Source organism: Henckelia pumila, chromosome 3 (assembly GCF_033568475.1).
Source record: "Henckelia pumila isolate YLH828 chromosome 3, ASM3356847v2, whole genome shotgun sequence".
NCBI lineage: Eukaryota > Viridiplantae > Streptophyta > Magnoliopsida > Lamiales > Gesneriaceae > Henckelia > Henckelia pumila.
In genome coordinates, this window is record NC_133122.1 from 197,610,324 (window position 1) to 197,625,625 (window position 15,302).

Below are 15,302 nucleotides of genomic sequence, written 5' to 3' on the forward strand. Positions count from 1 at the left end.
TTGATAAGATCTGAGGTGACGTGGAAAGAAATTTTCAGCGTTGCGGGTTCGATTTTCGTGTAGAGCATATTTCCTGCTGAAATATTGTTGGGGTATGCTCTGGGGATTGAGCCATGTGCTCCTTCCTTCAGGTCCTTGCAGAGCATGCATATTTTTCGATTTACCCTCCGTATAAGCCAATAGGCCTTTAACTCATGTAAAATGAGATCTCCTTCGGATCTAACCCTTTAGAACATCTTGGCTGCAAGAATAATAAAACTGCGACAGATGGGTCCGCCAGTAAGTAATTTTATCGCGCAATCCAATAAAAAAAAAGATGAAAAGACGCAAAGTACAAAGTCAAAGCAGCAATGGCAGTGCCAGCCAAAACAGCACACAGTTCTAAGCAGCGCAATATTTATATGTTAACTTGAAAGATGTATCTGTTTGTCTGTCCATCTGTATTGGGCCTGACAGTGTGTGTTAATGGGGAAATATTTAAGTACTTCGTCCTCTTCTGTATAATAATACCGTTTTAGTCCATTTTCTTCTTCAAATCTTCGAGCTCCCCGCCCTACACCGGATATAATATAATAAATATACAGGAGTAGGTTTTTTATATCATACTGGTATGACCACATATTTAATATTTATTTCAATGAGACCAGTACATTTGGTCCATGTTTGTAATAAAAATTAATATTATTAAAATAAAAATAATGTTTTTCAATTAATTGAGCATATATTTGCACTCTAACACAGCTATTTATGAGATTGCCTTAGAGGGCTTTTTTTTTTCCCCCCGCCCCCCTTTTAAACCCTCACTATAGTTTTTTTTATGAATATATAATGACATATCTTGAAAAAAATAAAGTCTCTATTTGATTTCACTTTATATTATTTAAATATATTAAACATATGCAACTCAATATTTAGGTATTTTATTTTAAAAATGTTTTAGATTGAAGTATTAATTCAGATATTTTTATACGCATTTCCACAACAATTAAAAGTAATGATATTGTTACAACTATAGTATTGAGTTAATATTAAAGCCTGTGGATTTTTTTTCCTTTTATCCTGAAAAGTGAAAGCTATCAAAATTTTAAAATCAAATTATTGATTGTATATTTTTGTTTTACATTTCAAAATCATCTTATATTAGATTCAATTATAAATCTAAGTCCAGTGAGTTATTTTTTCGTATATCTTCGAATAATTATTTAATCGATATTTTATATAATATATTATCAAGTTTCAAGAGTATATGATTAAGTAAATTATATTGATTTTTTAATTAATGAAATAATTAATTTTATATAATCTCGAGGGGCTAAATCTATACAAGTAATGCTTCAAAGTATGCTAGAATTTCCTAGTTCTTTTTTTTTAACAAAGTTCATAGCATTGCTATGAGCATTTTACATGTTTAGTGCAAGAATTATGGTTGATGTAATCGAAACGTGACATTTGAATTGTTATACATTTGAGTTGTATCATTGTTATTATCTTTTGATAAAATAATAAGTGTTCGAGCATACAATATATGTGTTTATCATTTTAGGAGAACATTTTGTGATGAAAATACGTAAGATTAAGTAGGCTGAACTGTCTAAAATATTCTACATATTCACAATGAGTTATCACTCACATGACATCAATAGACTGTGTATGTGCATTAGACTTGAGCATGGTTATATCCTATGTTCTATTAGGGGCATGCATGAAAGAAAATGAGGAGACAACATAAAGCAATGGGCATGTTTTTAGGTTGAAACAACCAAATTTTGTTTTGGTTGCTGTTTAGTTTTGGGATCCCATGAAAGAACCCAAGCTAATTCTGGCACTCACTTTATTCTGGGTGACTACGGTGGCTGATGCTTCATCCAGTCTTCTCTCCCCCAAAGGTGTGAACTTTGAAGGTGAACACCATAGTTCTCCCTATTTTTCAATTCGCTTCTTTCTTCTTCATTTTTTCCCATTTTTCATTTAAATGCACCATTTTTTATGTTTCCGCTGGGAGAAATCTTGAATATGGTAATGATATAAGCAGTTGCTGCGTTGATGTCTGTGAAGAAAGAGATGAAATATTTGAACCATGTTTTGGATGGATGGGATATCAATTCTGTTGACCCTTGTACTTGGAACATGGTCGGTTGCTCTGCTGATGGATTTGTTGTTTCTTTGTAAGATTTCCTACAAATACTCTTGCATGCCACTACTTTCTTCGATTACAGGATGATATATTAGCTGGTTTTCTTTTTGTCTAGTTTTCATACACTTGGTATGCATAAAAGTCCCTTTTTGTTTTATGTTGCAGAGAAATGGCCAGTGTGGGATTATCCGGCACCCTGTCACCTAGCATTGGAAACTTAACTCATCTGCAAACAATGTGAGTTCTATGCTGCATTTGCCAATGATCAGTGGGAAGTTACGCATTTAGGTAGCAAACTAAAAGTCGAGAATTGCTTCCTAGAATTTCTACCAAATGCTATGAGCTATCAGAATCAAATTATCAGTGCATAATATAAAATTTTTCTGATAATAAACCAGCTAGCCACGCTTTCTTGATTGTTTTCTTAGCATAAGATGCATGAAATAACGTTTGTTCATGTTGGTATCTGCAGGCTGTTGCAGAATAATCAGTTGACAGGAGTTGTTCCCGCGGACATTGGAAGGCTTTCTGAGTTACAGACATTGGACCTCTCTGGAAATCAGTTTTTTGGTGAAATTCCAAGCTCTCTTGGTTGTGTGACTCATCTTAATTACTTGTATGTTCGATGCTGTGTATCCAGATGATTCGTTCTTTTTTAGAATAGAAGTTTAGTTTGATTTATCTTCTATAGTAATTTGACATGAATTTTCAGGAGGCTGAGTAAAAACAAATTGTCTGGGCGAATTCCTACATCCATAGCAAACCTTACAGGTCTTTCATTCTTGTATGCATTCTGACCCAGAATTGTTTTGAAGTGTAGGAATGTGAATTATTACACAGTAAAAGAAATCCATTATTTTGCAGGGACTTGTCATTTAACAACCTAAGTGGCCCCATCCCTAAAATACTTGCTAAAGATTACAGGTATGGATAATATGCGATTGAGGGTTACCTTAAACAATTCCAATACCAGGACAATCAGTTATGCTTGAACAAACTTCATTGACATTGTGCCTTGTATCTGTTTCTAAATGTTCCTTATGCGCTCTCTTTGTGTGCACTTTTCTCTCATGAAGCAACCATTGATGCCGCATTTTCATTTGTTCGCTTTTTTACTTTTGAAAACTTCATTTCATATATTTCGAGCCCCTAAATATGCTTAAACTGGAAAATCATTGCTCAACTTAGCGTTTCTGACTTGAATATCTATTCCGAGTTTCCACCAGGTGACGTTTGCAGACTTTCATAACCACCAAAATTCCTTTTCTTTTGCTTAGCATTGCGAATTTCCATTTTTACAATTTGAATGGAAGTCTAATGGATCTAACATATAGAATTGAAGAAATAGATTTGTTTTCAATGTTATATAGAAGTTGAGTTTGCCATTTGCATATCTGTTTGAGAACGGTGCGCTAACAAGTATTCTTGTTATCCTGTTCAAGTATATTGAAGTGGTGCTTTTTATTACAGTGTTTCAGGGAACACATTCCTCTGCTCTTCATCCTCACAAATTTGCATGGCTTCTCAGAACACTGTGAATGGTAAAATATTGCACCTTAACACCATTCTTATATACGGTCTCTGCAGTGTTATGAACTGGTGTAATCTAATCCTTCTTTCAGGAACCAATTCATATACGGAAGTCAGCCATCATCATATAGTTGTTGCTGTTATTTCGGGAGTCAGTTGTATACTAGTTATCTCTATCTTGCTGCTCATATGTTGGGTGCGTTGGTATAGATCTCGTGTTTTATGTGCATCACATGGTACTTCGTCATGTCTCTCTCGTGTTTTCTGCTTCATTTAATTCAAAATATAGATGATTATTAAATTCCCTGATCATTTTTAAATGCAGTGCAGCAAGATTATGAGTTCAATATCGGTCATTTGAAACGGTTTTCCTTACGTGAATTACAAGTTGCAACAAGCAACTTCAGCTATAGAAATGTAATTGGACAAGGAGGATTCGGAGTCGTCTACAAAGGTTTTCTTCCGAATAAGACAGTAGTGGCAGTCAAGAGATTCAAAGATCCTAGTTTCACAGGGGAAGTGCAGTTTCAGACTGAAGTAGAGATGATAGGCTTGGCCTTGCACCGGAATCTTTTACGTTTGTATGGCTTCTGTATGACTCCTGCTGAGAAGCTACTTGTCTATCCTTTTCTACCAAATGGAAGTGTTGCTGATCGCTTACGAGGTTTGTTGGGCTCATTTTTTGGCAGACTTTTAGTTAATTTTGCATTCATATATGTATTTTACTTGGCAAGTCTCAATTTACAGATTTTTTTTCTTGTGAGCTTGATGTGGTTTAAATTTTCCATTTTTATTTGATAGACCCTTGTCAGGAGCAGCCGTCATTGGATTGGAGTAAACGGACGTGCATTGCGGTTGGGGCAGCTCGCGGTCTTCTGTACTTACATGAACAGTGTAATCCTAAGATAATTCACAGGGATGTCAAAGCAGCAAACATTCTACTCGATGAAAGTTTTGAAGCTGTTGTGGGCGACTTTGGCCTTGCTAAACTCTTAGATCCTCGGGATTCACATGTAACAACTGCAGTACGAGGTACCGTGGGACATATTGCACCTGAGTATCTCTCAACGGGTCAATCTTCTGAGAAAACAGATGTCTTTGGATTTGGCATACTGCTTTTAGAACTCATAACGGGGCAGAAGGCATTAGATGCCGCCAATGTACAAGTTCAGAAAGGAATGATCCTTGATTGGGTAAGACGATACTCGAGTTTTCAAAAGACTAGCAATTGAACGTTTCAAATTTGTGAAGATATACATTCCCTTTAGTTTTTGTACAACAGTGTGGATTGGTATAGAACCTTATACGCCTTTTGAGTCGATCATTCAAACTTTTCACGTCAAAATTTTTTAATCTAGTTGTTGAATCACACAGGTTAGAACCTTGTACGAGGATAAGAAATTGGAAGAGCTCGTGGATAAAAACCTGAGGGGATGTTTCAATGCAGATGAATTAGAGAAGGCTGTGGGACTGACTCTGCAATGCACTCAACCGAATCCGGAACTCAGGCCGAAAATGTCAAAAGTCTTGAAGATCTTAGTTTCTGGAGAAAGGGAGGCTACAGAGTCACTAAGTGTAGCTGATCCATGTCAAGGCACATCATTTAGTTTTCCTTGCAATTTTAGCCAAGCCCACGACGAATCGTCTTTTGTTGCTGAAGCAATCGAACTTTCAGGACCTCGCTGATGTATTCATCGGACTCATGTAAGGTTCATTTCTAGCTCAGCTATAGTTGGAAAAGCTTCATCCTATTCCTAATGTAGATCAGTAGATGTATGTTTTCAACACCATGTTTTAGATCGTATTGTCTCATCCGAGGAGGTAATGGAAACTTAGAAGTTCCAATTGCTCTCTACATAATTTTTTATGAGTTTGTCACCAACAATCTCTTTGAAATGTTTTTAGAAGAAAAAAAAGATAGTTTAGTCTCATCTGAATGAATAGAATAAACATGTTTTTATTGTTATGTTACACTCAATTGATAAAAATCGGTGCACATCTATTATTATTATTATTATTATTATTATTATTAGGATATGGAAATTTGCACCTACTATTTTCGACGTGTGCCGGATAAACTTTCGGATTAAAACAGTAGTCTGTAAATCACATTAATCAGTTAAACTGTATTGGACAAGTTTTGTGTAACAAGCTCGTCTGAAAAATGTAACAAGTTTTGTGTAGCAAACTCGCCAGAAAAATGTTAACAAAAAGAATCGAACTCTATAATTTGACAAGAGCAGGACGTGGTGCACATCTTATTGCCACCAATTGAGATGATTATAGAATGGCACCCTACCTATCATCAAATTGCATGATTTTGGTACCCGACTCACAGATTTTGCCTCAGGCCCCCTTTGCCTCATTTCAACATCATCATAGAATTGAATAATACAATCTTGTTTCTATTTAATGTCGTAATGGATCTATTTAATAAAATTTCATTATTTTTTTAAAAAATTATTATGAGATTTAAATTATTATAAAATAAATAAAGTCAATTATTTGTTTATAGAATGTAATGTTGCCTTTGAAAAACGATGAAAGTGGGATTATCGTGTCATAGACAAGCTCAATTATCTCCAGCTGGCCACCCATAAATTGGGCCTTATAGTTATTCCTTGTTCATTTATTATCATGGCAACGTATTGTCAAGCATTTAATTAAATTCACTTTACATTTGAAAAGGACAACAACAATAACGTTAGAAAAACAAACACAGAATCAATCAATTTTGTTTCAATCACTTGGCTGGGCTTGAACCAACAAATTTAATCTTATTGTTCTCACAATAATGAATAGTATCACTTATTGAATTCTAATTTATATAATATAATTAATCTAGATAGCTAGGTCCACCCATAAAAAATGAGATATCATCGAAACAATAATACTTTAACATTATATTTAACAATACACGTGAGATTCAGACTTCAAAAAACTCATGATTCGGGCGAATATCTTATCAGACACAATCGATAACATGTGTCGTGCTCACAAATAACAACTTATAGCATCTCGTTAACCGCGGTTGGTATAACTAGAGTTGTTAAAGTGGATTTGGTTCGCTGGGTTTGCCCGTCCAGCCGCACTATATAGGCGGGTTGGTTGACAAATTTTTAACCCGCCTAAATGGTAGGCCAACCGACCGGCCCGCCCCACTCTGCAAAGTGGTGGGTTGCGAGCCAACCGGCTAAATATAACTAAAAATTTACGTGTCGGCCCGTCTCGCACCACCAAATAAGTGTGTTGGATTGATAATTTTCGACCTGTCTAAATGGTGCACAGACTTGTGGGTTTAGTGGGTTCCGAGTTGGCCGACCCGACACGTTTGACAACTCTAGACATGACTCAGCTTCAAGAAACTTTTTCTAAATTTCTCCAATCTATTAGGGGAAAATCGAAAGAAAATTTTCCAATCATTTCGCAACACGCTGTATGTGCTACTCATCCATATGTGATGACCGATTTTACTTCGATTTGATTTCGGATTTCGGATTGTCAATAAATTCACAGCACTTGCGGGAGTTGCCCGATTTGTCGCGACATTCCGTGTTTTCGTACAAACCCACGTTTATTTACTGTGATTTGCTTGTTATATATAGATAGATATTTGATGTCAACTGTTGAAGCAATTGCGGTGATTCTGGTGAAATTGACAGAGTGAATCAACTTCACCAAGACAGCTTGTCAGGGGAGCTATACCCATTTCCGTCCACGTGTCAAATCCAGGGCTCATCCCCTGTCTCGATCCTGGAGTCAACTGTGTTCCCCTAACCTTCCTCTCCGGGTTACATATTTTTCTTTTTCCTTGTTATGGGATTCTGTGGGTTGTCATTTCGAACGTCTTGTGTTTGATTTGTGGGCTGCTGCTGTTTAAGCTTTAATGGATCTTGAGTTGAGAGAAATTGATCAAAGCGTGCGTATTGATTCTGCCGGAAGTGATGATTCGGGGAATTCAGTTGATCCGGGGACTGTAATCGAAGTAGGAGAACATGTGATTGCAGATCCTAATTCGAAGGTGAATGGGTCGATGGCCGATAATGCAACACCTGTGGATGAAACGGCGAAAACGGAAGATAAGCGTTCATCTATTGTCATTGATGTTGATTGCAAAGATGCTATAGGGGATAGCCAGAGGGTTTGCAGAATATGCCATTTGAGTGCGAAGGAAAGTGGGAAGAGCTTGATGGGGTTGATCGAGCTTGGTTGTCGATGTAAAGGTGAGCTTGGAGTCGCGCATTTGGATTGCGCCGAGGCTTGGTTTAGGGTCCGAGGAAATAGGTAAATTCTAGATTACTTCCTTTGATTTGTCTTGTGTTTTTACTGATTTATGCGAGAAAAATCGTTTCTTGAATAGTAGTTTCATGTTTGTCGAATCTATGGATGGATCTTTCTGTTTGGAAATGTCATTCGTTTCTCTATCTGCCTGTGGTGATCTTTTTTTGGGTTCATATTGCTTTAGGATGATAGTTTCTTGTTCTTGTTTAAAATTGTGACTTGATTGTTTGATATGAATAATGAATTGGAAGTGTATAAGAATTTACATTAGGATTTGGTGAAAGAGGCCAGCCTTGAAATAACTTCAAGCAAACCATCTATAGTCCAAAAGGAAGGATCTTTGTGGAGAGAATGAACCATTACTAAAGTAATCTACCAACAAAAAGTTCGAAAACATGAATTGAGGAACCACAATGCCTCTATATACCCTCGAATTTCTTTGAGAGGCAATTTTCTTCTTCCTATTCCTCATCAAGTATGTTTCTTTTTAAATATGTAATCACAGATTTTGTGAAATCTGTGGTGACGCTGCGAAAAACATCAAAGGTGTCAGTGATTATGGATTCATGGAAGCATGGAACGATAGGAGCTCCACGGATCCCAGTAACCTTACATCAGAGGGCAGCAGAAGGTGTTTGCGAGGGCAACCACTGTGTAACTTCTTAATGGCATGCTTGGTTATCGCATTCGTCCTCCCTTGGTTTTTTCGAGTAAATATGTTTTAATGGGGTGACTAAAAAATTACAAAAAGAACATGTGTGAGTAGTTCAGCCAGCCAGCAGCCGTTGCAATCGCAGAGTCTTCAGCGAGTTTCGGAGATCAACAAAAGAGTAAGTTCACCTATATGGATGGTGGTTGAATTAGACAAGTTGCTTGATGAGTGTTTGAAATATTACAGTGTCAAAATAGCTTGGATATCCACTAATGAAATGCTGAAAGAAAATCCTTCTTTGTTTCAAGATGGACACTTTCTCTTGCTCTGAGAAATTTAAGACCTGCCCGTGTTCCAGCCATGGTTGTGTTAATTGTACGTATATACCAATTTGGCCAATTGGTCGTGTTAAATATTGACAGTTTTGTTTTTAGTGAAGCAAGATATATACGTGGTTTCAAATTTCAATCTCCATATTATTTTTACATCATTTTTAAAAAAAATTAGAGTCAAACTCGAACCGGTCAAATGGGAAAATAAAGGAAATGAGATCACTTTTCTTCCAGTAATTATTGATATAAAAATATTAATTCATTTCCTCATCAAAGTTTTTAATCAACCAACACACTGGTGACTCTTGAATAATCTCACAAGAAAGTGTCATAAATTGCAACAGGATAATATGATGTTAAATAAGTCTATGATTCTTTAAAAAAAAAAAAAAAAAAATAAGTCTATGATTTTAAAACTGAATCAATTATTTTTATGATGAGAATAAAATGAAAATTTCCCGTTAAAACGAAAAAGCTATATAAACATGCTATATCAATTATCATCAACAAATCCGTTGTAGTCTAGTTGGTTAGGATACTCGGCTCTCACCCGAGAGACCCGGGTTCAAGTCCCGGCAACGGAAATTTTTTATTTTAGTAGACACTGACAAATTTCTGAGCTTATTTTATCCCAACTAATCCAACTGCGAAAAACCAAAGCGCAGAAGCTCGTTTCAACATTTCCGTTGTAGTCTAGTTGGTTAGGATACTCGGCTCTCACCCGAGAGACCCGGGTTCAAGTCCCGGCAACGGAATTTTTTTTATCCCAACTAATCCAACTGAGAGAGACCAAAGTGCAGAAGCTCGTCTCAACATTACAGTCGGTGAAGTTGAGATCGGCTTACATTGCCATTTGCCACCAAGTTGCGCGTTGGCCCGCTACTTTCATATGTTGATGCATTGGTTGGTGTCAAGGAGCACATCGAACTCCATATCGTTCGAGTATGATGATTCTGTGAGCATGTGTGCGCGCTCATAGACTCATAGTGAAAGGTCCTACTATCTTTTCCAGAAGGTGTGAATCTCGTGTTGGTATCCGACATTAGGATTACAAAGGATGATACAATGAAAAGGTTCCAGATGAAATATGAGGCCATGGTTCTCAAAAAAGCATCAAACATTGTTGCTCTATGCAATCTGTTTGTTGCACGTTGGAGATTCTGGCAATTCTTGTCGAAAATCAGTCATTTTACTATCAGAGATTATATAGTTTCTTTGAGTCATAGTTCATTGAAATTGATTAGTTTCTCTCTGTTCCCCTGGGGATTACATTTGGAATTTAATATTTTAGAACTCTTTTGGTTATAAGTTTATCAGGCTCAGAATTTCATTTGTCTGCAGTTAGTTCTCTAAATCACGAGCTACAGAACAATATGGAAGAAAATTATGGGTACATAAATTATTTCCAAATTAAATTATCATAAGGAAACAAAATTATTTAGATTTGGGTGATCTTGCAATAAAACAATGAAACAATTAGGTATGCGTTTATTCTTAATGCAGCAGCACAAAACAAAGTTACCAAAAAAAGAAGAAAAAAAAAGAAAACACAAAAATACTCTATGATCTGATTAGGAGCTCAACAAGTTCACTCTTCTTGAGTTTTGAGTAACCCTTGATTCCTTTAGATTTTGCTACTTCTTTCAATTGAGTAAGATTCATTTCCTCCAATTTCTTGGATATCTCAACGTTTCCATCTGTTGCTGGCGAAGTTTCACTCTTAGCTTCAACTGTGTCTCTTGGGCTTGATACCGACGGTATAGGTGACTTCCTCGCGAAATTTGATGGCTGCGTAGAGGAATTTGAAGGTGGTGGCAGCGGCAATGAAGGTGATTCCAAGCTCAACGCAGATGAATCTTCTGCTGTTATTTCGTTCTCTTGTGAATCTTTTTGGGGAGATGGAAATTTACTCCCTTTCTTGCCTATTGTTTTCCCTATAAAAAATTAATCCTAGTTTCAAAACCGAATGACCAAACACAGAACCTCCAATTAAGATGGAGTTATCAGGTAAAGGTGCATAATTTAAGATGCAACATTAAAGAGTTACGGCAGCAAGCAAGGAGGAACATTCGGCACAACTTTCCAAATCAACTCCATAACAAATCATAGAGTTACATTAAGCTCAAAGGCTTTCCCAACCCTAGAACATCATTGAAGTTTAAAACCATTTAAATGGGGTCGTTGTAGGTTTCTAAAGACGTAAGCAATGTTACACCTCTCACAACTCTAATACTGCGGTGTTTGAAAAGCACGCATGCATAATAAATTACTATCTTTTAGTTTGCAAGGACATCCAAATTTACTAGTTTCATGGAACTTCAAGTCTTGACAATGACAAACCTTCACCCGGTAAACTTTCCAACTAAAATTTAGTAGCCAGCATCAATGTAAGACACAACACTTGACTGTCTGACCTTTCCCCGGCTTCCTTGATTGGAAAAGAGCCTCCAACATTGCTTCAGCAGAGGGCTTGTCTTCATTTAACTTTGAAGCACTCTTCTTGGAGTTTAGAGACTCCCCTTTAGATATCGAGGTCTGTATTCTCTTAAAAACAGCTAGGATCTCTTCTTTGTTGGGGGACACGGGTTTTTTACTGTCAACCGATTGCCAATTATCCTCTGTTTCGCCTCCTTTATGGGCCTTTCCAGGAGAATAATTCTTCTGAGGAGGCTTGTCTCCTTTGTTTCCATCGAGCCGTACGCTGGAAACTGAGAGTTTATCTGCTATTTCTGCCAAATTGAACAAGCTGCATCAAGAAATTTACCTCAGTCTGATGTAAAGAAAAGGTTTGTTTTCGAGTGCTTGTACGCAAATGCTCGAACAAAATGCTTAGAGAGGCAGGAAATGTACGAAGCTACATTTTTCTGAAAAACTATTTGGCATAATTTCATCTGAATCCGGTAAATGTAAACTTGCCATGGTCTGCCCCCTATAGATAATCAACACGGCCAGAAACTTTGGTGATTGAAAATGGATTCTAAAGTGAAATCACAGACAACCCAAAATAATAAAAAAAAAAAGCAAAATCCAAAAAACAATATACCAATAAAACGCAAAATGAAATCAAGTTTAATGTATAATAATAAAACCCAAAACGATCCAATGCATGAACACAAGATTCATGCATCTCCCAAATGCTTGAAGTCATATGCATTTACTCCAGAAAACGAAAAATTATTCAGTTCCACAGTAAGGGGCAGATACCCATTAACCGAATTGCAAAAATATCGAGGTAAACATATGATTCAAATCCTTACACAGCAAACAAAATCACGGAAGATTCAAGATCGTACCTTTGAAGGAAAACAAGGGCTTTCCCAATTTGTGTCCGTCCAAGGTAGGAAAATATGGTGAACGAAGAAGGGAATTTGAGTACAAAACTATTGCACTCATAATTTTTTTTTTATTCTTAATACTTTCTAGATAATGCGAGAGTCAAGTGTCAAGAACAAGATATGATCCAAGCGAAATTGGTAATCTGACATATCTTATCCACAAATTTGGACACAAAAAACTCATGAAATGTCAAAGATAGTAACGTAAATTATGTAATCATCCTGATTTATTTCTTAAGATTTTATTTTATAATCTTTAAAAATTAAATCTTTCTATAGGTAATATATTTGGTTTCATCACAAAAAAATAAAAAATAAAAATAACGACAACAGTATGGGAGAAACATCTCTCTTAAATGGGAGAGATTTGGGAGGGGCATCATGTTACGTTGTATATACTATTAGTTTAAAAATTTTTAAAGTATTTTATAGGTAAAAAAAACTCAAAATATGTGTTTGATATTTTATAAAATATTTTTGAAAAATATTTTAAACAATGTTATTCGCTTATAATTTTTAAAGAATAATTAGAGATGTTTTTTTAAAATGTTTTAGAATAAAAAAGGTGAATATATAGTCTATACACCATAATTCTTTTAACTATAAAAACATTTTTGTTAATGGTTGTTCATGTTGAAAATATATTATTAGAGTTGAATGTTGAAAATTAGAGTTGAATGTTGAATATTAAGTGTGTGATGATGTAAGTGATGATGTATTTTATCTTTTTACCATAAATTTTTATTTTTTTACATTTTACTTTTTCACAACAGTTCAAATATTTTTTTCAACTCTAATTTTTTTTTTTTTAAATAGTTATCCAACACATGTATGTTCCTAAAATAAAATTTAAAACATGTTATCAAATACACTTTTTATAAATAGTATTTTAATATGTACTTGTCTAAATAAAATCTTAATAGTAATGACATATAACAATTATTTTTCTCACGTTTTGAAGAGGGTGTTTGGCTAAACTTATTAAAAACAGCTTATAAGATCCTAGAGCTTATAAACTATTTTTGGAGCTTATAAACTGTTAGATCTTATTTTAAAAATAAGCTGTTAAAGTGTTTCGATGAACTTATTTTAAACAACTTAAAGATATTGATGTGTTTAAACATATATTTAAAAAATAAAATTATTTTTTATTTAATTTAGAAAACAAATTTGATAAATTATCTACAAAAAATGAGCAGAGGGCGTAATGAGAATTTAATAAAATATATAAAAAGAATATGGTGAAGTAAAATATCAAAATAAGATCTTTTTCTAAAAAAATAAGAGTGACCTTACTTTTTATAAAATAGCTTATAAACTGTCAAAATCTTATGAAATTGTATTTCGAGCATATAGTTTAATACAAGTCTCTTGTCATATAATTTTAAAGATTTTTATTTATCGGTGAAACGGGTTAACTTTGTTCATATTTAAAATAAAAAGTAATACTATTAACATAAAATGTTACATTTTTTCATATGAGTGACTCAAATAAGAAATCCGTTTCATAAAATTGATTTGTCAAAGGAGTTTTTGTGTTAGACAAAATAGTTAAATGATCCACTAAAAGTTTAAAATTGTCATTTCAGTATTTTGTACTTTGATCTTGTAAAGTATTAGAATTTGGGTTTTTGGTCCTATACGTTAGCTTATGTTTTGGTTTTCAATCTTTTTTCGTTGAAGTGAATAGTCCTCTCAACGGTGCTTTTCGAGGTTCCAATCTCCTCCATGAATAAGTAAGGTCCCATTAGCTTAAGCGGAGATTGATCGATAAATACTGAAATGTCCAATGTCATATCGATATTCAATATAAAAAGATCAAAAGTCAAAACATTATATAAATTATCAGATCAAAACCCAAATTTAAATACCTTTAAGATCAAAACAGAGAACAAGAAAACTTAGAGGAACATTTCGACTACTCACCCGTCTAATTAAGGAGATCCATGTTCGATTAAATGTGGCTTTCAAATGTGAGACAAATGAGAAAATTGATTCCCTAACCAATCAAACACCCGAACCTTCTATGTTATTGCAAATCAATGTCATCAACTCCTTGGCATTAGTGTGAATCCAGTTATACTTAAAATTATGCTTAACATGTGTAAGCCATCAATAATGATTACTACATGTAACCATGATAACAGCTTCCCATCATCATAATTCATAAACTAAAAGCGACGAGAATAAGAGTGACAGAAAAAAAAAATTGATGAATTTGAAGTTGAAAACTTCAAAAGTTTTAATTAGGTAGTATTTAGAAGAGCTTTTAGGTAGCACTTCTCAGCTTTTCCTTGAATTTTTTTTTTACAAAATTTCAAAAAAATTATAAAAAAAAACTTAGAAGTGTTTCCTAGAAGTTCTATCAAACACTGCCTCAATGATTTTGAACATGAAAAATGATGAATTTCAATTTTGAACATGAAAAATGATGAATTTCAATTTTAGTCCGGTAGGTTAGACACGTGAAGTTTTGGTTCAGTGGGTTGGCATGCTTTAAATTTTAGTCAAATTTGTCAATGTCTGGTTTTTATCCAATAACTTGGACTTTTTTGGTAAAATTTTTTCCCTAAACCACTAAATCAAGCAAATATTACTAATTTGACATCCAACATTCTTCTACATGACTCATATAACGAGAATAAAACTTATATTATGCACATTAAAATCAACCTAACAAAAAATAAAGGGAAACACCAAGTTTTTTTCCTTCGATTTTGAAATATTGGGTAGATATATTTTAACGTGTGTAATGTTGTTTTACTCACTACAAGAACTAAATAGAGAACATTAGTGTCAAAATAATATTTGATGGGAACAGTGATTTATGGTATAAAAAAAGGACAAAAAAATCAAGATATTAGATGAAAAATCAAACATTAACAAATTACTGAACTAAAACAGATCAACTCACCCCCACTAAAAATTCAATTTTCCCACATGAAAAGTATCGATTCTAACTAATCATCTGCGTCAGGCTTGCTGATATTGCAATTTGAATTATGTGCCATTAGGAATTGAATTGCCTTTGAAGGGAC

General features: G+C 34.5%; 3 protein-coding genes and 2 non-coding genes across 5 annotated transcripts; 4 read left to right on the plus strand and 1 right to left on the minus strand.

Moving 5' to 3' along the window:
- Positions 1–1,690: 1,690 nt before the first annotated feature.
- On the plus strand, positions 1,691–5,533 carry LOC140887117 (probable LRR receptor-like serine/threonine-protein kinase At5g45780). The gene is made up of 11 exons (XM_073294171.1): positions 1,691–1,901; positions 2,033–2,165; positions 2,300–2,371; positions 2,607–2,750; positions 2,847–2,918; positions 2,999–3,058; positions 3,605–3,675; positions 3,757–3,900; positions 3,990–4,328; positions 4,466–4,857; positions 5,039–5,533. The coding sequence occupies exons 1-11, from the start codon at positions 1,799–1,801 to the stop codon at positions 5,348–5,350; spliced, it is 1,842 nt and encodes a 613-aa protein (XP_073150272.1). The 5' UTR covers positions 1,691–1,798; the 3' UTR covers positions 5,351–5,533.
- Positions 5,534–7,064: 1,531 nt separating this feature from the next.
- Positions 7,065–9,000, plus strand: LOC140892598 (uncharacterized). The gene is made up of 2 exons (XM_073301541.1): positions 7,065–7,948; positions 8,451–9,000. The coding sequence occupies exons 1-2, from the start codon at positions 7,551–7,553 to the stop codon at positions 8,668–8,670; spliced, it is 618 nt and encodes a 205-aa protein (XP_073157642.1). The 5' UTR covers positions 7,065–7,550; the 3' UTR covers positions 8,671–9,000.
- Positions 9,001–9,440: 440 nt separating this feature from the next.
- Positions 9,441–9,513, plus strand: TRNAE-CUC (transfer RNA glutamic acid (anticodon CUC)). Its single transcript has one exon. It is a non-coding gene; the product is annotated as a tRNA-Glu (tRNA).
- A 98-nt stretch (positions 9,514–9,611) lies between these two features.
- TRNAE-CUC (transfer RNA glutamic acid (anticodon CUC)) lies at positions 9,612–9,684 on the plus strand. Its single transcript has one exon. It is a non-coding gene; the product is annotated as a tRNA-Glu (tRNA).
- A 646-nt stretch (positions 9,685–10,330) lies between these two features.
- On the minus strand, positions 10,331–12,413 carry LOC140892251 (uncharacterized). The gene is made up of 3 exons (XM_073301087.1): positions 12,223–12,413; positions 11,344–11,658; positions 10,331–10,863 (listed from the first exon to the last, which is right to left on the minus strand). Exons 1-3 carry the CDS (start codon positions 12,320–12,322, stop codon positions 10,490–10,492), a joined length of 789 nt encoding a protein of 262 aa, XP_073157188.1. The 5' UTR covers positions 12,323–12,413; the 3' UTR covers positions 10,331–10,489.
- Between the last annotated feature and the right edge of the window lie 2,889 nt (positions 12,414–15,302).